Raw genomic sequence first — 22,874 nt, forward strand, 5'->3', positions numbered from 1 at the left:
TCAAAAAGGAGCAAAACAGGAACTGCTGGAGGAAGTCAGCAAGTCAAGCAGCACCCCGGGTGGGGAAAGGAACTGTTGAAGTTCCAGGAGACCCTGCATTACTTGTGCCTCCATTACTCCAATCTCTTGTATTTCCTTTCCAAGGGGAATTGGACGAGAACTTGAAAGGAGAGATTGGAAGACGTGGGGAAAGGGGCAAAACAATTTGGTTTCAATGACAGTATATGCATTGGTGTGGTTCATAGCCATAGGAGCAGAATTAGGTCATTCGACCCATCAAGTCTACCCTGCCATTCAATCATGGCTGATCTATCTTTTCCTCTCAATCCCTTCTCCTGCCTTCTCCCCAAAACATCTGTACTAATTAATAACCTGTCAATCTCTGCTTTAAAAATACCTAATGACTTGGTCTCTACAGATGTTTGCGGGAGTAAAATCCACATTCACCACCCTCTGACTAAAGACATTCCTTCTCATTTCCTTTCTAAAGGTCCTTTTATTCTGAGGCGGTGCCTTCAGGTCCTAGAGTCTCCCACTAGTGGAAGCATCCTGTCCACATACACTCTGTCCAGGCCTTTCAATATTTGGTAGGTTTCAATGAGATCGCCCCTCATCATTCTAAACTCCAGCGAGTAAAGGCCAATTGCCGTAAAATGCTCATCATACCTTAACCCAATCATCGCAGGGATCATTCGCGGAAACCTCCTCTGGACCTCTCCACCGCCAGCACTCTCGGATATGGGGCCCAAAACTGCTCACAATACTCCAAATGGGTCTGACCAGTGTCTTATTGAAGCCTCAGCATTACATTCCTGTTTTTATATTCTAGTCCTCTCAATATAAATGCTAACATTGCATTTGCCTTCTTTACTTGGATTCAACTTGGAAACTAACCTGGAAATCCTGTATCAGCACTCCCAAGTCCCTTTGCCCCTCCGATTTCTGAATCCTTTCCCCATTTAGAAAATAGTCGGCACCTTTATTCCTACTATCAAAGTGCATGACTGCACACTTTGCAAAGCTGTCTTCCATCTTAACCCACTCTCACAACCTGCCCAGGTCCTTCTGCAGAGTATCTGGTTTCTCTACACTACCTGCCCCGTCAACAATGTATCATCTGCAAACGTAGCCACAAAGCCTTCAATTCCCTCTTGAAAATCATTGCTATACAACATGAAGATTAGCGGCCCCAACCCTGCGGAACACCGCTAGTCACTGGCAGCCAACCAGAAAAAGCCCCCTTTATTTCCGCTCTTTGTTTTCTGCCATTCAGTCAACCTTCTATCCATGCTAGTATCTTCCCTCTGACATTGTGGACTCTCACCTTGTTTAGCCATCTCACATGTGGCACCTTATCAACATTTTGAAAATCCAGGTAAACAACATCCACCAACTCTTCTTTGTCTGTCCTGCTATTTACTTCCTCAAAAAAAATCCAACAGATTTGTCAGGCAAGATCTCCCTTTAACATTACCATGCCGACTTTGACCTATATTATCATGTGCTTCTAAGAAGCCACGTCCTTAAAAACGCACTCGAAAGTCTTACAAACAATTGAAGTCAGGCTAACCGGCCTATAGTTTCCCCTTTTGCTCCCTTCTTGAACAGCAGAGTAACGTTTGCATTTTCCCAGTCCTCTGGGCCCACTCCTGTCTCTAGTGATTCTTGAAAGTGCCTGCACAATCTCTAAAGCTATCTTTTTCAGAACGTTCCCCTTGTTGCATCATTCTGCTCACTTACCACAATGTTCCAGCAAAATGCAAGGAATACATTTCATCACCAAACCAAACCATGTGGTAATTTAACCTCAGGCAGTTAATGTGAGGAATTATCTAAGATATCCACATTAACAATAGTGGCATTTATAAAGGAGTTTAGACGGGCAACATGGATCTGTGGGGAATGGAGGGAGGTAGATAACATGCAGGCAGAGAAGATTAACTTGTTATCATGTTTGGCCCAGCCATCATGGGCCCACGGGCTGTTCCTTTGTGGTATGTCCTACATTCTAAAGTCAGTTGAAATGTTGCCAACTACGCCCATATCAATTAATTGGAAGGTAGACACAAAATGCTGGACTCAGCGGGATATGCGTAGAAAGGAACTGCACATGCTGGTTTACGCCGAAGATAGACACAAAATGCTGGAGTAACTCAGCGGTACAGGCAGCATCTCTGGATTGAAGGAATGGGTGACGTTTCAGGTCGACACCCTCCTTCAGACTAGCCCGAACCAAGTCTCGAACCAAAACAGCACCCGTTCCTTCTAGCCAGAGATGCTGCCTGTCCTGCTGTTACTCCAGCATTTTGTGACTGTCATCAGCTAATCCAATATGTCTCAATGTGTAGGTTGAGAGACCAACTGAAAATATAATCCAAGCTCCTAAAGATAAATGTGAAAGACTTAATTTAACTTACCCCAAATGTGATGCACTACATAGAGTTCACCAACCAGTGAAAAGAACCCACCAACAGCTTCACTGTTTTCCTGGCGAAACCGAATGGCTCGAGCCCTGAGCACAATCAAAGGTTGACAGTTATTGTAAAATCAAAGTTCCATAAACCTTTGTCTTGGCCTCAAGAGCCAAGAGCCAAGAGTGTTTTATTGTCACATGTCCCAAATAGAGCAATGACATTCTTACTTGCAGCAGCACAATAGTATATGTAAACATGGTACATTGTAAATAATATACTAAATGAGAGAATGGAGCAGCTGGGCTTGTACACTCTGGAGTTTAGAACGATGAGAGGGAATCTCATTGAAACATATAAGATTGTTAGGGGCTTGGGCACGCTAGAGGCAGGAAACATGTTCCCGATGTTGGGGGAGTCCAGAACCAGGGACCACAGTTTAAGAAAAAGGAGTAAGCTATTTAGAACGGAGACGAGGAAACACTTTTTCGCACAGAGAGTGGTGAGTTTGTAGAATTATCTGCCTCAGTGGAGGCAGGTTCTCTGGATGCTTTCAGGAGAGAGCTAGATAGGGCTCTTAAAAATAGCGGATGCAGGGGATATGGGGAGAAGGCAGGAACTGATTGCGGATGATCAGCTATGATCACAGTGAATGGTGGTGCTGGCTCGAAGGGCCGAATGGCCTACTCCTGCACCTATTGTCTATTGTCTATGTCTATTGTCACACATGTATGTGTATATATAAATATATATATATACACACACACGTGCACATAGAAAAAGAAACAACAATAATAGTGCAATGATAACAATAATAGTCTATGTTATTGTCATCCGCTGAGTTTCTCCAGCATTTTTGTCTACCTACAATAATAGTCTCTGTTGTTCAGAGCTTAATGGAGGTTGTAGTGTTTAATAGTCTGATGGCTGTAGGGAAGAAACTGTTCCTGAACCTGGACATTACAGTTTTCAGGCTCCTGTGCGGTGGCAGGGGTGAAATGAGTATTGATTGGTGCTGAATCATACCATGAACAAAAATATAAGATGAGTTTTTTTTGTTTACAATCATTTCCACACATCTTCACCCTGAATTGTTAGCTTGGTTTCACTTCCCACTAATGCAGCCTGACCCGAGTACTTTCAATATTTTGTGGTTAATTTTAGATTTCCAGCATCTGCAGCAGTTTTAGACCCAATTCAGGAAATTCAGAGATTTGGACATCTTTGCACCTTACAAGAAAACTTGTTTTTTTAAATCCAGAAACATTAACAGTAGCACTGAGGGTTTCACCAGCTAAGGTGAGATGTTTACTTTAGTTTAGAGATGCAGCGGGGAAACAGGCCTTGGCCCACCAAGTCCACGCCAACCAGTGATCCCCTACACACACTATGGACAATTTTCCATTTTTACCGAAGCCAATTAGCCTACAAACATGTATGTGTATGGAGTGTGGGGGCACCCGGAGAAAACCCACGCGATCACGGGGAGGGCCTGCAAACTCCATACAGAGGAGTCACGGTCAAACCCGGGTCTCTGGCACTGTAAAGCCCCTGTCCCACTTAGGAGACCTAAACAGCAACCTCTGGTGACCTTGCCCGCCACCCAAAAAAAAATCAAGGTCGAGGTGACCTGCAACCTCCTACCACCTCCCAAGCATATGTTGAAAACCTTCCTCGACTATGAAGAAAACCGGCTTCGACTAGACCTGTGACTAAACAACTATCGATTTTTAAAACGTCAACCTATTTTTAGTCGAGGCCGGCTTTAAACATGATGAAGAAATAGCAGCAACCTAGATGAAGCCTCGACCACGCGGAAACCACTTTCGACCATTAGGGAGAGTGACCAAAACCTCCGGTGACCACATGGAAACCTTGGATGGCGGGCAAGGTCACCAGAGGTTGCTGTTTAGGTCTCCTAAGTGGGACAGGGGCTGAAGGCAGCAACTCCACCAACGTGCTACCACTCCCTGATGTGACCTTGCACAACTTGAGGGGCAGAGAATGTGGTAGAGGCACAAGGAACTGCAGATGCGGGAATCTTGAGCAAAACACAAAGTGCTGGAGTAACAGTGGATCAGGCAACATCTGTGGAAGATATGGATAGGTGACAATGTGAGTTGAGACCTTCCTTCAGGACGTGGCAGAGCAGATAAACAATCAGAAGCTCGTCACAGTAGGATATGAGAGTTCATCTTTAACAATGCTGCATGCCACAAGAATGCCCATGATACTGAGGATATCTCCATCAGCTATTTAAATAAGGCTCCCTACTGCTCCTGGGTAGGCTGCCCTCCTGCATGCATTCTTACACTGCTTCTAATCAAGCGAAATCAAACACACTCATGTACCACTCTGGCACTAATCTACCTTCCATCTATCTATTAGCCCCACACCTAAATAAATGATTGCTTAGGGAGTAGAGATATTTTCACTCTAATTTCGCCACCTCAGTCTGCCCTATCGTAAACCCACCTTTTTCACCGATAGCTGCAGTTTGTTCAAAATGTTGTTTGTTACTAACAACCCAACTTCTACCTTGTGTTAAACCTGCTCATCCCAAAGTCTGTTGCATGAAATCTCTCTCACATCAACTTCAGCTTAGCTATCATCCCAATCCTTGTGCACCTAAACTGTTATGTGGGAACCAACAAATGTCACTGCTCAAATTTTAAGTAACACCCTCCTTTCCCCCTCTTCCCTGTGCCCTTTCACCCTGATGTACACTTATTTCTCCCACTATCCCTCCCCCCCCTCCAACCCTCTTCCACCTATATCCCTTCCTCTGGCTTTACATTTCATTCCTTTTGTCTTCTAATCTGACATCCTCTGGTCTCCTTTTCATCTCTAGTCTTTGTCACTTACTCTACCTATCTACAAATCAACCGCGCCCCCCCCCAACCTCCCCTCCCCCCCCATCTCTACCCACCTTCCATGCCTCCCACCCACTTCTTTTCCAGCTTTCTCCCCCATACTACAATCAGTCTGAAGAAGAGCCCTGACCCAAAACGTCACCTATCCATGTCCTCCACAAATGCTGCCTGACCCCCTGAGCTAACCGACAATTCATTTCCTTAGCATATGATTTAGCTATTTTCTAATTATTCCCATGCTCTTTAATATTTTATTATGTTAAGTTAGAGTAATTAGGTAGATGCAAGTTGATCCTGTTAAATCATCTAAGGTGCAGTACAGCAACTATCTATTTCAGTAAATCATTCTTCTGAGGTCACACAAGTACATAATCGACAAAAAGATACAAGAAAAAGCTCCTTAACATGGGCGATTTTTACGTGGAAAGAAATACCAAAGGTTGCCCTAATTACAAGTCAATGTTTAACACGGATTGATGAGGCTTATGATTAATGCTGTGCTTTTGCAACTAAAAGAGTCAGAAAGAACAAAGACAAAAGTCTATTAGGTGCTTATGATTAAACCAAAGCCATTTCTCATGTGAATTGATTTCAGATAGATTTTCTCATCAGTTTCTAAACTAACAAAAAAAAATCCACTAAAACAAATATCATAAAACGACTAAAAACACCAGTGTGCATGCTATAGTGTACCAGGAGAAAACAAAACAAGTAAAGTTTGTTCTTTAACAATTTATGGACTTCACATTCTGCTGAATGCTTACTACCGATCTCAAAGGAACTTGGCTACAAAGAGTAAGTAGTCGCTACAGCATGGATTTTTTCTCTTCTGATGTGACCTGCACTCTAATGCTGTATATGAGGCATCTGGATATTCAGCAGTGATGCCACAAGTTGGCAGCTTAGCTGATCTGAGTGAGGAATTCGCTTAGGCAGCAATACCAGGAAACACAAGTCTTTTGTCGAAAACAAATTCAAATATTTTATAGAAAATTTTAAATGGATTGAAAAAGGCTTGTGCGATTAAGAGGTCTAAAACTGAATAACACTGTGAAAATATTTATATAATTGAATTATTTTAAAAGCCTGGAACTTGTAAATTATGAGTGATAGACTATTCACAGATTGAACACTCAAAGTCAACGAGGTTATTAACCAAAGATAGGCACAAAATGCTGGAGTAACTCAGCGGGACAGGCAACATCTCTAGAGAGAAGGAATAGGTGATGTTTCAGATCGAGACCCTTCTTCAGATGGTTCTTAACCAATTGGGTCTAAGTACACAATGTAAAACAAGATGCGTCTCATTTGGAGACACAAGAGATACTGGAATTTTGAGCAAAACACAGTGCTGGAGGGACTCAGTGGGTCAGGCAGCATCTGTGGAGGAAATGGACAGGTGCCGCCGTTTTGAGTCAGATGTCTGAAACGCTGCCTGTCCATTCCCTCCGCAGATGCTGCCTGACTCGCCAAATATATGTCTCATTTAACAAGGACAACAGCATTTAGCATGAGACTTGGAAGTAAAAAAACAGGAGTTCCGTTTGATTATAGCTGTAAAGAATTTAATCTGGGTGTGGCCGTGATATTGGGCAATATAGAGTGGATTTTCTAAACATGCTGACTGAGTGCCTGTTTCTAATAAGCTGGCACCCACTGCGAAATGGATTGCAGATGCATCACACCCAAATGAAAAGAATGCAGATAGACACAAAAAGCTGGAGTAACTCAGCGCCACAGGCAGGATCTCTGGAGAGAAGGAATGTGTGACACATCGTGTGGGCACCGCACTTCAGAATGCAGAGCAACCAGCTGTTGATGTCTATCTTTATATAAAGCTGGTTTGGTGGCAGCCGTGTCAAAGTGCACTGTGAAGGTCCAGCTAACATCCAGTGTTAAGCGCTTGCAGGAAACAAAGCGTTTAATAGCAGAAAGACCATGCGTACCCAGCACCCTATCCCCACCTGAAGCCCACAAGCGGCACGCCTCTTTTTTTTATACAGTCTTGCAATTATACAAGTCCTGCATTCCTGCAATTATACAAGTGCCAGGATTGGCTGGGCTCTGGGCCAGTTTTCATGAAAAGCAGGTTAAGCGACATGGAGACTTCAGGGCTTTAGTTCCTGAACATTTTGGCAACAGGCTCCAGGAACTTGGGCAAAGCCCAATTGCGGCTGCTGCATTCAGTGAAGGTTAGCACGATTGTGGCAGGGGCCTGTGCTCTGCCTCACATAGCTCAGCTGCCTCTCACCCTCCACCTTCCTCACGTTCCAATAGTCTCCAGGTACAGGGAATGTGCTACCTTGCAATACATGGGCTCACAGGCCCGTTCCAAATAAAAGCCATGGGATTTATCCCTCTGTTCAGCAAATAAATTAATCTCCCAGCCTGTGTACTCAGTTACAACAGCATTGCAGCAGAGCAAGGTCAGAAATAACAGAGTACCTTTTACCACCAACACACTGACTACATCAGCTCACTGCCATGAGCAGGTCAGTGTCTTCCCGACCTTCACACCTGTGCATCACAACATGGATGACAGGAATGAGTTGGCAAGTCTGACCTCCAACTACACTGCTCGGTTCACTGCCAGCTATGCTGAGCCCCAGCACTTCTCTCATATATCTAAGGGGCGGCATGGTGGCACAGCGGTAGAGTTGCTGCCTTACAATGAATGCAGCGCCGGAGACCCAGGTTCGATCCTGATTACGGGTGCTGTCTGTACGGAGTTTGTACCTTCTCCCCGTGAACTCCGTGGGTTTTCTCCGAGATCTTCGGTTTCCTCCCACACTCCAAAGACACGCAGGTTTGTAGTTTAATTGGATTGGTAAATTTAAAAATTGCCCCTAGTGGGTATAGGATAGTGTTAATGTGCAGGGATCACTGGTCGGCGCGGACCCGGTGGGCCGAAAGGTCCTCTTTCCGCACTGTATCTCTCAACTGTAAAAAAACGTCCAACCTCTTTCATCAGAATGGCTGCAGGGACAGTGCATGAGGAACTGTGTGGGATGTGCCCGTCTCTCCTCTGATGCTGCTTTCATTTTAGATATCCAATGTCTGCACTTCCTTCCCCATCCCCCCACACACTCCCGTCCCCTCCTCCCAACTCCCCTTCCCCCAATTACGTTCTCCCTGTTTTCTTTAGGTGCTCCGGTTTCCTCCCACTGAAGACAGATAGAATTGTAGGTTAATTGGCTTCGCTAAGTTGTAAAATTGTCCCTAGGCTGTGTATGTATGTTGGTGTACAGGATGATCACTGGTCGGCATGGACTTGGTGGGCCGAAGGGCCTGATTCTGCGCTGTATCTCTAAAGTCTTATCAAATATTTATCCACTTCCACTTGTGGCGCTTAGTCCCTTGACCAAAAAATGTACGATGTCGCCGGCTGACAGACGATATCTTCAACCAACAAAAATATTTTGTCAAGAAAGTGAATACTACAGGGATGGCCCTTCTATTCAGTCAACAGGGGAAAATACGCTTTGATCTCGAAAAAAACCCCCAAATTATGTCAAGATAATTAATCCACAGGGTTAAAAAAAAGCATAATATGTCAAGATAATGAATCCACAGGGTTACACTGGTCTCCCAGAAGAGGCTATTAGGATGTCAATAGTTTCAGTCTCAGTTTTTCTATTATACGTATTAATATGCTTTGAAGGTAATTTGTAGTATGTACACTAATTGAGCCTGATCCCGTGAGCCAATATTGCAAATATTATCCAGAATTATGATGCCACATTTATAGCAGGAGCAAGTAAACCATAAGCAATGTAACTGGGTGGCGCTGCAGAGTTGCTGCCTTACAGTGCCTGAAACCCAGATGAAGGAGGTGCCAGACCATTTATTGCTGGTAGATCGGTGATGTATCTTGTACTAGAATTCAAACCTGCAACTGATCTTCATGACAGGTGTAGTGGGCCACTTGGTTTTTACATTTTACTTCTTTGTGAAACACTATTGAAATATTCAAGAATACAAGAAAATAGGAACAGGAGAATGCTGGGAAGAAATTGTACCAGAATCTGGAGGTGTGCAATAGGAAGTATGTCATTAAACTGGAATGGGTGTAAAAAGAGATTGACAAGAATGTTACCAGGTCTAAGGGCTTGAGATAGAAAGAGAGGCTGGATACTGAGTGTAGGATGCTGAAGGGTGCTCTTATATGAAATAAAGAGGGGCTTGGATAAAGTGAATAGCCACAGTCTCTTCTCCAATGTAGCGGAGTCTAAAACTAAAGGCCATATGGTTAGGGTAAGAGGGGAAAGGATTTAGAATGGATAAAGGGTCAACATTTTTACATAGATGATAGTAACATGATATATCGAACATGCTGCCAGGGAAAGTGGTACAGGCCTTAAAATATTTAAAAGACACCTGAACAAGTATATAGATAGGATAAGGTTTGGAGGGATATGGGCTAGGAGCAGGCAAGTGGGACTAGCTTGGTTAAACAACTTGGTTGGCACGGACAAGTCGGACGAAAGCCCCTATTTTGGTGTTGTATACCTCTACGACGCCTGAAGTCATAATTAGGGTATAACGCACATTGGGTGGTCCTGAGATTGTGAATACATATGCATATCACAAGTATTTATTTTCACATTCAACTACTACTAGGGATAGATTATATAATTCTCTTATTGTATCCAACTTATGTTTTACATGTTAGGTTGTTCCTGGAAGTTGGTTCCACCATTTCTAGATACTCCCTGTTGTTTCAGTGAACTTAATAATAACAGGCAAATGTAAACAACAGCATTCTATAGGAAAGTTTTAGAGGGGTGTGGACCAAACACGGGCAAATGGAACTTGCGCAATTGGGCATCTTGGGCTGAAGAGTCTGTTTCTGTGCTGTATGCCTTGATGACAATACTGGTCCGCCACTGATTTTCCAGCATCTTTGGTTCCAGAGCATTTCTGGATTAAGCATTTTACGGGGCCAAAAGAGGTCACAACCTGCGAGAGGAATCTAACGGTACAGGAACGGTCCAACTAGGCCACTGAGGAACCAAGACATCACCCCGCAAAGTCAGCCTTGGAAGTTGGCTGTGAGAATGGATCTACCGGCTCCGGCTGGGCCAGAGTTCCAGAGTCCCGGCTGCAGGGGGGGGAAACCCGTCCCGCTGATCAGGGGGCAAATTCAACTTGCCAATTGGTGCGGAGGTCCCGATGAGGTCGAGATCGGCCACCTCTCCAGGCGGCAGATTTCGGGGTGACCTCCAGCGGGCATTTTGTTCGGATTAAAGGAGGTGCCTGTCCACCAGTTGCCAGAAAAATCGGTGTTGGACCTGTATTTGCCGTGATTGAAAATTCCACGACCCCATTCCTTCGTTATCAGAAGGGTATTTCCATGACTGGTTACCTAATTGTTTATGAGCCCTTCATCGTGAAGAACGGTCTCGACCAGAAAACGTCACCCATTCCTTCTCTCCAGCGATGCTGCCTGTCCCGCTGAGTGACTCCAGCATTTTGCCTTTGGATAAGACAATAGACAATAGACAATAGGTGCAGGAGCAGGCCAAGTGGCCCTTCAAGCCAGCACCACCATTCAATGTGATCATGGCTGATCAAGAATGTGACCTTGTTTCTGCAAAGCCAAGTCTGAAATCGAGAACTCAAATACCTAATTTGCACTTCCCATCTGCAGTCTGGGGCAACTGCAGACTATGGTGTAATATAAATAACTATTTTCCGACAGGCACACATTGCTATCTGATGGCACGGATCAAAATAGCATCAGATATATTTCCCACCGAAGAGCTACTGAGAATCGGGGAACATCAAGGACAATAGCGGACTTGGATTAAGGAGTAAACTTCCTCCATCACAGGTAGTAGCGCCCTCCACAACTCTCAATAGTGTAGGATCTTAGAGGTCTTTAGTATTTCTCTTTATTTCATAGCAGCAAATATAACTTTAAGATTAATTTAGTGGTACTTTAAAGGTCTATAAGATACAGCATAATAAAAAATATATATATTTTCAGAACCAACCATTATATTACATGATTACATGCTCTGTTCTCTAACCCTCACAATAATTCCAAAATTTAGAGCATTTTGTAGAATTATTTTACATAGTGTGGAGATTGTAAAGACCTTAAACAATAAACTGTGCAATTAAAATTCCATTTGAAATGGGATTAGACAACACAAGAACAGGAAATGTGGCATACAACTCCTGAATGACCTTAGAAATATGTTGGAACGACTCATTCATGCTGCAGTCAAAATGTGGAACAAGGAACCACAGGCGCTGGTTTACACAAAAGGACACAAAGTGCTGGAGTTACTAAGCAGGTCAGGCAGTACGTGAGGAGGGAATAGATAGGCAACATTTTGTATCAGGAACGTCCTTCAGGGACCTGCTGTATTAGTCCAGCACTTTGCGTTTTGCTCAAGGTTTGAGCAGGGCAGTTTTTGTGTCAGCGCACTCAGCTTGATGTTAAACAAAACAACAATAGACCTGTAAACACTTACTTACCAGTTGTTACCCCATTCGATCATGGTCCCTGGCTGGAATAGAAAGAAATGCATTAGACATTAGGTTCAGATTCAGATTCAATTTTAATTGTCATTGTCAGTGTACAGTACAGAGACAACGAAATGCATTTAGCATCTCCCTTGAAGAGCGACATAGCAAACGATTTGAATAAAAAATAAATAATAAGTGTCCGGGGGGGGGGGGGGGGGGGTGATTGGCAGTCACCGAGGTACGTTGTTTAGTAGAGTGACAGCCGCCGGAAAGAAGCTGTTCCTCGACCTGCTGGTTCGGCAACGGAGAGACCTGTAGCGCCTCCCGGATGGTAGGAGGGTAAACAGTCCATGGTTGGGGTGAGAGCAGTCCTTGGCGATGCTGAGCGCCCTCCGCAGACAGCGCTTGCTTTGGACAGACTCAATGGAGGGGAGCGTGGAACCGGTGATGCGTTGGGCAATTTTCACCACCCTCTGCAGTGCCTTCCGGTCGGAGACAGAGCAGTTGCCATACCATACTGTGATGCAGTTGGTAAGGATGCTCTCGATGGTGCAGCGGTAGAAGTTCACCAGGATCTGAGGAGACAGATGGACCTTCTTCAGTCTCCTCAGGAAGAAGAGACGCTGATGAGCCTTCTTGATCAGAGTAGAGGTATTGTGGGTCCAAGAGAAGTCATCGGAGATGTTGACTCCCAGGAACCTGAAGCTAGAAACACGTTCCACCTCCGTCCCGTTAATGTGGATGGGGGTGTGCGTGCCACCTCTGGACTTCCTGAAGTCTACAATGAGCTCCTTGGTCTTCTTGGAGTTAAGGGCCAGGTTGTTGTCAGCGCACCATGCTGCTAAGTGCTGGACTTCCTCCCTGTAGGCCAGCTCATCGTTGTTGCTGATGAGGCCAATCACCGTTGTATCATCTGCATACTTGATGATGGTGTTAGTACCATGTACAGGTGTGCAGTCATAGGTGAAGAGGGAGTAGAGGAGGGGGCTCAGCACACAGCCCTGAGGAACGCCGGTGTTCAGGGTGAGGGTTGAAGAGGTGTGCTTGTCTAACCTCACAGACTGGGGTCTGTTGGTTAGAAAGTCCAGTATCCAGTTGCAGAGGGAGGGGTCGATGCCCAGGTTACCGAGTTTGGTGATCAGTTTTGATGGAATAATGGTGTTGAATGCTGAGCTGTAATCGATGAACAGCATTCTTACATAAGTGTCTCTGTTGTCAAGATGTTGTCAAGAATTATCAACCATGTTCACTGACATGGTTGATAATTTCAGCACAAAAATTGCAGTAACATGCATGGATTTTCAAAAGGCATTATTTGATATGGCGTTATACAGTAAGAGAATGATGGTCCTCAGACAGTTAAAGGGATTGTGTCTGGGACCTCCCTTCTGATCAATTTTTATATCAGACTACAGAATTAAGTTGAATTTCAAAATTTGCTGATGGCACTTAATTGGGGGAATAGTTATAGCCAAACAAAGGAAGGCACATGAACTTGACAAGTGTACATATAATCAGCAAATGGATTTCAATACACAAGCTTTAGGTACTGCAGCTTGCAAGGAATGTTGATGAGGTTCAATACTAGTCCAGAATACCCTAAATGCAGTAGAGAAACATAGAAATCTGCAAATGCACACAGAGAGATACACTGATGCTAGGTACAGTAGCTGCAAAGGCTGTTCAGGGAAAGGTATTGGCTTTAAGCTTCATTACGCTGGAACCCATGTTAAAAATCTCTACATGGGCATGACGATGTATGTAAAGAAAAATTACGAGGAAAAGCTTTTCCCACTGAGAGTAGGGAAGATTCAAACAAGGGGACATGACATGAGAATTAAGGGACTGAAGTTTAGGGGTAACATGAGGGGGAACTTCTTTACTCAGAGAGTGGTAGCTGTGTGGAATGAGCTTCCAGTGAAGGTGGTGGAGGCAGGTTCGTTTTTATCATTTAAAAATAAATTGGACAGTTATATGGATGGGAAGGGAATGGAGGGTTATGGTCTGAGCACAGGTATATGGGACTAGGGGAGATTATGTGTTCGGCACGGACTAGAAGGGTCGAGATGGCCTGTTTCCGTGCTGTAATTGTTATATGGTTATATATTATATGTTGCCAGGACTAGAGGATCTGAGCTCTTGGCAGAGGTTGAGTAGGCTGGGTCTCTATTCCTTGGAGCGCATGAGGATGAGGGTGATCTTATAGAGGTGTACAATATCATGAGAGGAATAGATAGGGTAGATGCACAAAGTCTCTTGCCCACAGTAGGTGAATCGAGGACCAAAGGACATGTTTAAGGTGGGAAGTTTAAGGGGAAAAGATTTAATGGGAATCTGAGGGGTAACTTTTCACACAAAGGGTGGTGGGTGTATGGAACAACTGCCAGAGGGCTCCCAATATTTAAGAAGCAGTTAGACAGGTACATGGATAGGACCGATTTGGAGGGATACGGAGCAAATACTGGCAGGTGGAACTAGTGTAGCTGGGACATGATGACTGGTGTAGGCAAGTTGGGCCGAAGGACCTGTTTCCACACAGTATCACTCTACGACTCTATGAGCTAACACGAGTCGTGGAATTAAATGCTCTGTCTTGTCATATGAATCGAATATATTCTGTTATATATATACCAATTTTATTTTTTACAAAATCTAGGAATGCAAATCACTTATTAATATTGGGTTATTATTGTCATGTGTGCAATAATAGTATACAGAGGAAAACTTTGTTTTGCGTGCTACCTAATTCTGCTCCTACAACTTATGAGCCTCCGCTATTTCTGTAGAATGTGCAAAGCGAACTTAATCAGCTGAAGAGTGGTTTCTGAAAAGGTGGGAACTTCAAGATAAAGTAACAAATGCATTCAGTTTCTCAAAGTCCTGAATAAAATGTATACATTTCTGCCCCTTCGGATTGTCTGAGCAAAGTGGAAGATGAATTTTTTTGTTTGCAGTTTTTGTGTTATGAGTTTCAATGAGTTATGAGTTTGTGGTTATAATTACATATTTAAAAATATCTTTAATGCCCTTTGCATCACAAATTATTTTGTCCAATGTGGATCTATTCCTGGGAATATCATCAGTTTAAGAAGGAATTGCAGATGCTGGAAAATCGAAGGTAGATAAAAGTGCTGGAGAAACTCAAGAGGGTGCAGCAGCATCTATGGAGCGAAGGAAATAGGCAACGTTTCGGGCCGAAACCCTTCTTCAGACTGTAAATATTATCAGCAGGTTGTTTGTCAAGTCCCACCGTACACTGAGCCCTCAGCGTGTATTTCTTACCCACATATAATGTATCCCCAAGTCTCAAGAGTGATTCCACAATTCATTATCTACCCAAAGTCCTTCCTTCTCCACTGCTGCTCGGATTTCCTTCAGGAGATATGTTTTTTTTTCCATTTATCGAACCTCTGGGAAGACACTATTAAAAATCAGTGACCAAAGGAAGTTTATTGCCAAGAATGGGATTGAAAGGACGATGGGAAAGTTCAGTAGATAAGCCCAAAAAGGCAATGAGCTATCCTTAATCATCCTCACAGACAGGACAGCAGAGGTAACGAATATACCGTCATTCAAAAGTTATATTAGAAGGCGTATAAAAAAGGTGTTACGATATGATAGAAGTTTATTTATCCCAGGAGGAAATTTGATCTAATGACATTGCAATTGTATTCAATGGAGAATATCTGGATAGAACATAGAACAGTGCAGTACAGGAATAGGTCCTATGTCCCACAATACCTATGCCCAACATGATGCCAAGTTAAAGTTATCTTCTCTGCTTATACATTGTCCATATCCCTCTATTCCTTGCATAACCATGTGACTATCTAAAAGCCTTTAAAATGTCTCATTGCATTTGCCTTCACCACCATCCCTGGCAATGCATTCCAGGCATCCACCACAGTCTGTGTAATAAAATATGCCCTGTACATCTCCTTTAAACTTTGCCCCCTCCTCACCTTGAAGCCAAGCCCTCCAGTCTTTGTCACCCTGAGAAAAAGATTCTGACTGTCCACCATCTAAAATGTTATATACTTCTATCACGTCTCCCTTCACCCTCTGACGTTCCAGAGAAAACAATCCAGGCATAGTTCCAGCAAAATTACCCCTTGCTTTTACAGGCATTTCCTTGTGTTCAGTGGATTTGCTTACTTGCATGTTGGGAATTTCCTTAGACCTGCTCCTATCCTACCACAAACATTTGGTGGTTGGAAACTCTATTCATGAAATCTAAAGAAATTCATTCAAGTTCAAGCCATTCAAACCACGGGACATTTGGCAGTCCCTGAATTAGCCGATCATTCCCATGCCTTTGAAAACTACTGTACATTATTCTGAGAAACCAGACAAAAAGAAAATGTCTGTAGAGCAACCTACCTTTAAATAGTATGTCCTGAGCTCATAAATATTAGGTCCTGGTCGGGCTTGTGGTTCATTCCAGAAACTGAACTCCAAGAGTATTTGATTCTTCCGAGCCAGCAACATCGCGCTCCTTTCCCTTCGGAATTCCATGTATTCCTGAAAGAATGGGAAAATATCAATGCAGGATTAGCTATGGTTAAGCGTCAATAGCGTTTTATTGTCACATGTCCCAGACAGAACAATGAAATTGGTTTCTGTACCTGGACTTTCAGAAAGTATTTGGTATGGTCCCACATAGGAGATTAGTGGGCAAAATTAGAGCACGTGGTATTGGGGGTAGGGTACTGACATGGATAGAGATGGGTTGGCAGACAAGAAACAAAGAGTAGAGATTAACGGGTCCCTTTTGGAATGGCAGGCAGTGACTAGTGAGATACCGCAAGGCTCGGTGCTGGGACCGCAGCTATTAACTATATACATCAATGATATAGATGAAGGGATTCAAAGTAACAATAGCAAAATTGCAGATGACACAAAGCTGGGTGGCAGTATGAACAGTGAGGACAAAGCTATGAGGATGCAGGGTGACTTGGGCAGGTTGGGTGAGTGGGCGGATGCATGGCAGATGCAGTTTAATGTGGATAAATGTGAGGTTATTCACATTGGTGGTAAAAAGGGGAGAAGGGGAAGTACAAAGAGATCTGGGTGTCCTTGTTCATCACTCACTGAAAGTAAGCATGCAGGTACAACAGGCAGTGAAGAAAGCTAATGGCATGTTGGCCTTCATAACGACAGGAGTTGAGTATCGGAGCAAAGAGGTCCTTCTGCTATTGTACAGGACCCTAGTGAGACCATACCTGGAGTATTGTGTGCAGTTTTGGTCTCCAAATTTGAGGAAGGACATTCTTGCTATTGAGGGTGTGCAGCATAGGTTCGCGAGGTTAATTCCTGGGATGGCGGGACGGTCATATGTTGATAGAATGGAGCGGCTGGGTTTGTATTCTCTGAAATTTAGAGGGATGAGAGGGGATCTTATTGAAACATATAAGATTATTGAGGGATTGGACACGCTAGAGGCAGGAAACATGTTCCCGATGTTGGGGGAATCCAGAACCAGGGGCCACAGTTTAAGAATAAGGGGGAAGCCATTTAGAACAGAGATGAGGGAAATGTTTTTTCCCCAGAGAGTTGTGAATTTGTGGAATTCTCTGCCTCAGAAGGCAATGGAGGCCAATTCTCTGGATGGTTTCAAGAGAGAGCTAGATAGAGCTCTTAAAGATAGCAGAGTCAGGGGACATGGTGAGAAGGCAGGAACGGGGTACTGAATGTGGATGGTAGGCCATGATCACAGTGAATGGCTTGAAGGGCTGAATGGCCAGTCCTGCACTTATTGTCTATAAATTCCATAATAGTGCAAAAAGACAAAACCAATGCCACAAGTCTATGTGTAGGAAGGAACGACAGATGCTGGTTTAAATCGAAGATAGACACAATATGCTGGTGTAACTCAGCGGGCCGGGCAGCATCTCTGGAGAGAAGGAATGGGTGACGTTTCGGGTCGAGACCCTTCTTCAAAAGCCGTTTCGACCTGAAACGTCACCCATTCCCATCTCTCCAGACATGCTGCCCGTCCCGCTGAGCTACTCCAGCTTTTTGTGTCTATCTTCGTCCCCAAGTCTCTGTAGTTCAGAGCTTATTTGGAGGTTGTAGCCTAATGGCCGTAGGTATATTATACAGAAGTTGTTCCTGACAGTTTTCAGGCTTTTGTCCGAGTGGGATTTTATTTAACTTGGGGGCATAGATTCAAAAACAAAGGGGTCTCCTCTATATATAACAGAGATGAGGAGAGATTTCGTCTTTCAGTTGATGGCTTCTTCCCCACAGCCATCAGGCTATTAAACACAATGAATAAGCTATGCGATCTCAACTGCAAAAGACTATTATTATTTGTTATTTGCACCATATTTGCTATTTATTGAACTTTTATTTATTTTTCCCTTCGTTACATACAATGTTTACATATTCACATATTCTGTTGTGCTGCAGCAAGAAAGAATTTCATTGTCCCGTTTGGGACATATGACAATAAAACACTCTTGACTCTAGACTTGACTTGGTGCATCTTTGATATTCGTGAGCCAGAGAGCAGTGTGGTGGGTTGGTAGTCATTGAATATTTCAGGGTGGAATCTGACAAGACACTTAAACTACTTTAGGAATTGGGAGACAATGAAACAAGGGTGTTGAGAGCAGGATTAGTCCTGGTTTAGTCCTGATCTTTTTACATGATGAAGTGGGCTTAAGGGGGCAAGGAGCCTTGCTTCTGCCACTCCTTCATATGCTTCCCATGTAATACTTTAATACCACTAATAACATCTGAAAACACATTAAAGCAAAAAGAACATGTTTTGATATGCGGACCACTGCTAAAACATAGGAAACATACCAGGTATATAGTATGCTTTCCTTCATTGGTCAGGGCATTGCGTAAAAGATTCAGGAAATCATGGCGCAGCTTTATAGGACTTTGGTTAGTCTGCATTTGGAGTATTATGTGTAGTTCTGGTCGTCCCATTACAGGATGCACGTGGAGGCTTGGATCAGAGTGCAGAGGAGGTTTGCGGGAAAGATGCCTAAATTAGAGAGTGTTAGATACAGGGAGAGACTGGACAGACTTGAATTATTTTTTCGGGAATGCCAGAGATCGCGGGGACACCTGATAAAAGTATGTATGGTTATGAGAGGCCATGAGAGGTAGGGTATAATGTCGGAACTTATTTCCTAGGAAGAAATATCAAATACTCGAGGGCATAGGATTATGCTGAAAGATGCAAAGTTTAATGGAAATGTGCGGGACAGATTTTATAATTTACATAAATGGTGGAACACACTGCCAGGTGTAATGATGGAGGCAGATACCATTGCGGTATTTAAGTGCCTTTTGTATAAGGACATGGATATGCAGGGAATAGTGAAGGTAGACATGAAAATCAAGTGATATGGATGATGTGCAGACAGATACAGGTTGGTCTTGGCATCATATTCAGAACAGACTTTGTGGGCAGAAGATCCTGTTCCTGTCCTGTACGCTATGTTTTATCTCACTTGCACGAAGCAAGCACTCACAAAACACCATCGTAAAACCAGATGTTGGTGGAGGACCAATAAAAGGGACTGAAGAAATCTTCGGTTGGGTAGAGTTTCAGGAGAATAGCGATGGAGATGATAAGATACTGAGGGATGAGGGACAATGTTCTCATGTTAAGGCCAATCTGCAAAAGGGCCTGTGCTGACTGTGATAAGAGGTATCAGAAACAAAGAAGGATCTGGGCTTGCCGTGGGTAACATGCAGTTAAGGCCATTGTCTTTTGGGATCCAATACAAGTTCAGAAAGACAACGTTATATCAGGGAACCAAGATTCACCTTTTAGTTTAGTTCAGAGATACAGCGCAGAAATAAGCCCTACGGCCCAACGAAACCACACCGACCAGCGACCCCCGCACATTAACACTAACCTACACACACTAGGGACAATTTTACATTTATACCAAGCCAATTAACCTACAAACCTGTACATCGTTGGAATGTAATTTACTCTGTGACAGAATTACAGAAGGAGTATTGGATAAATGTTCTAATAGCTAGAAGGTCTGAAGAGACGAGTGATGAAATGCTTGAATCCAGTGTGCTTTTGTTGTCATAGAGGTGCCAGTACACGATTAATAGATATATTAATAAATATGAAGCCAGAAAGTTAAATAATGTTTCACATTTTAGAGGTGCCAGCAAGCCATATCAATGCACAGTCACAAAACGGCACTGCTTGAATCTAATAGTGATAACTTCTGTGGTAACGCGGGTGTCAGATGGGGGTTAATAATAATGAGATGAAAACAGACACAGCCGGATGGCTTTGATGTTGGATCTGGTGCTCAGTTTAGAGATAAACCGGTTCTGCTGGGATAAACCTGAACGGGGTTTGCAATCCTAGGTTAGGGTGCGGACACACTTAAACTGGGACATGGCTTCGGTCTGGCCGAGACTAACATTGGTGAAGTTTATCCACAACTTGATACTGAACAAGCAGTCGAACAATATAGTGGCTGTAGAGTTAAGGGTTGTGATGCAGAGACGGGGTTGGAAGGCAAACTATGCCACATGCTCTGGGACTTCCATTCCTTGTGTTTGTGTACATTGCTCATTGGGGACTTGTGGCCTGATTTAAATATATATCTCGTTCCCTCTCCCTCTCCCTCTCCCTCCCACTAGTTTTAGTTTTAGAGATAAAGAGTGGAAACAGGCCCTTCGGCCCACCTGTTCCGAGCTGACCTGCAATCCCTACACGTTAACACTATCCTTCACACTAGGGACATTTTTTGCATTTTCCAAGACAATTTACCTACATACCTGTACGTCTTTGGAGTGCGGGAGGAAACCGAAGATTTCGGGGAAACCTTTGCAGGTCACGGGGAGAACGAACAAACTCCCTACAGACAGCACCCGTAGTCGGGATCGAACCCGGGTCTCCGGCGCTGCAAGCGCTGTAAGGCAGCGACTCTACTGCTGCGCCACCGTGCCACTATTTCTTACTGTTTGTTCAATTCTGCATCTCTCCCTCTTCTGATTACATCACTTCTCCCACCTTATCCCTTAACCCAGTGCTGATCGGTATACCATATCATCACAGAAAAAGCCACTGCATGAAACTAATAGTGCTGGTGAATGTAGTAACATGGGGTTTAGAAGGAATTAACAACGATGAGATGATCAGTTGGCCTTGATGTGACGTCTGAGTTTAGAGATAAGCTGGAATAAACCCGAATGGGGTTTGCAATCAAGAACTAGGTTGAGATATCAGTTTAAGTGAAACGCAACTTCAGTCCGGCCAATACTAATATGGGTGAAGTTTATCCACAACATGATACTGGACAAGCAGTTGAACAATACAGTGGTTATAGAGTTAAGGGTTGCGATGCAGAGATAAGGTTAGATGGCTGAAAAAAAATGAGAGTGGGTTTAGGCTATTTGTGGCGGCACAATGATGTTAAAAGGGTCACAAATGCAAACTGCAGGCATTCATGTATTTAAAATAAAAAGCCATAATAAAATAATTCTCAGCAGGAGATATACTTACTGCATTGAGTCAGCATACCTGTTACTTTGTGAAATTTCTCGTAAACCTTTCAATGTTTGGGATTTTTATGGCCTTCTCAAGCACCTTGGGACCAGGCCCAAGGGTGAAGTTTATCCACAACATGATACTGGACCAGATTCCACTGAACTGACCCACCTCACCACACCCAACCTTCATTACTGTTTCCACCCCGAACATTGATCTCACTGCCGACCTCTCCATTCCAATCCCAGCCTGGACAAAGAGATACATGCCACATACTCTGGGAATGTTATGCTTCCCTACACTGCTCATTAGCAACCAGGGACTCAATCTAATATATCCCTCCCTCTCCCATTCTTCCAACAGCCTGTTCTACTTCTACACCTCTCCCTCTTCTGACTACAGCAATCCAACCCTCTCATATTCTAACCCAGTGCTATGTTTGTCCTCAAAAAGGTGCCAGAACGCACAATAATTGAACAAAGAACATTAACGTCACTCGGGTGTGGTGGGGGGGGGGGGGGGGAAGACAGTAGCCAGTTCGGTGGAGTCCGATGGATGGGCCGGGTCCCAAGATACTTGAGATAGGCCTTGTAAATCCAAAACATTCAAAGGTTTACAAGAAATACAACAAAGTAACAGGTATGCCGTCTCAATGCAGTAAATTCCACAAGGATGGAAAACAAAATAATGCTGATTAACGTTTTAATAAGTGAAGGTGCACCATCGTGGCGTGAACCGTCACGAGAAAAGCACTGCCCTAACCCCTCCTCACTGGTTTTTCCCCCAAAATTCTCCACCCATTTTCCCCTCTCTTAAATATTGCCAAACCTACTTTGGTTGAGCAGTTCCTTGACAACCACCATTAAGGCACAATTAATTATGATCAATTATTTTTAGATCACAGCAATCCTATTAATAAAACGCTGCTTTATCATACACTGTGAAATAGCATTGCTGCAACATTTTATTAAATGTGTTAATAGTGAACAGAGCAAATAATGAAACTGGAGTCTGCAGACTCAGTGGATGACTGGTTTAAATTCTGGAATTTCCTTTCCATTTTTCTTGTGGGTCAATGTCACAAACTCCTACGAGTTGGAAGCAATCCATAAGCATTTGAAAACTTGTATACAACTTGGGCAAGAACAGGCTCAGCAGGAAAGAGACATGGAATTGAGCAAAGGCATGTGTTGATATAACGGAGATAGATGGGAGTATGCAAATGCGTAGCCATGCCTTAAGGGCGAGCATTCAATAATAACACCTTGTGTATGATGACTGATGGCCTGAAATTTGTTTAATAATTTTTAACTTTGCATTTGCTTGTCCTACAGACAAGTGGCGGCACAGTGGCGCAGCGGTAGTTGCTGCCTTACAGCGCTTGCAGCACCAGAGACCTGGGTTCGATCCCGACTACGGATGCTGTCTGTACGGAGTTTGTACGTTCTGCCAGTGACCACGTGGGTTTTCTCCGAGATCTTCGATTTTCTCACACACTCTAATGACGTACAGGTTTGTAGGTTGATTAGCTTGGTATAAGTGTAAATTGTCCCTGGTACGTGTAGGATAGTGTTAACGTGCGGGGATCGCTGATCAGTGTGGACTCGGTGAGCCGAAAGGCTTGTTTCT

At 43.7% G+C, this 22,874-nt stretch overlaps 1 protein-coding gene across 1 annotated transcript in view; it reads right to left on the bottom strand.

The window, feature by feature from the left end:
* The window catches only part of nipsnap1 (nipsnap homolog 1 (C. elegans)), a 47,074-nt gene that overhangs the window by 6,140 nt on the left and 18,060 nt on the right, over positions 1 to 22,874 (bottom strand). The window contains exons 6-8 of the mRNA XM_055655635.1: positions 16,142 to 16,282; positions 11,771 to 11,802; positions 2,418 to 2,512 (exon numbers count right to left, since the gene is read on the bottom strand). Of these exons, the coding sequence (XP_055511610.1) occupies positions 2,418 to 2,512; positions 11,771 to 11,802; positions 16,142 to 16,282 (268 nt within the window). The remainder of the gene's footprint in view (positions 1 to 2,417; positions 2,513 to 11,770; positions 11,803 to 16,141; positions 16,283 to 22,874) is intronic.

This window comes from Leucoraja erinacea, chromosome 25, assembly GCF_028641065.1.
Source record: "Leucoraja erinacea ecotype New England chromosome 25, Leri_hhj_1, whole genome shotgun sequence".
In the NCBI taxonomy this organism is placed as follows: domain Eukaryota; kingdom Metazoa; phylum Chordata; class Chondrichthyes; order Rajiformes; family Rajidae; genus Leucoraja; species Leucoraja erinaceus.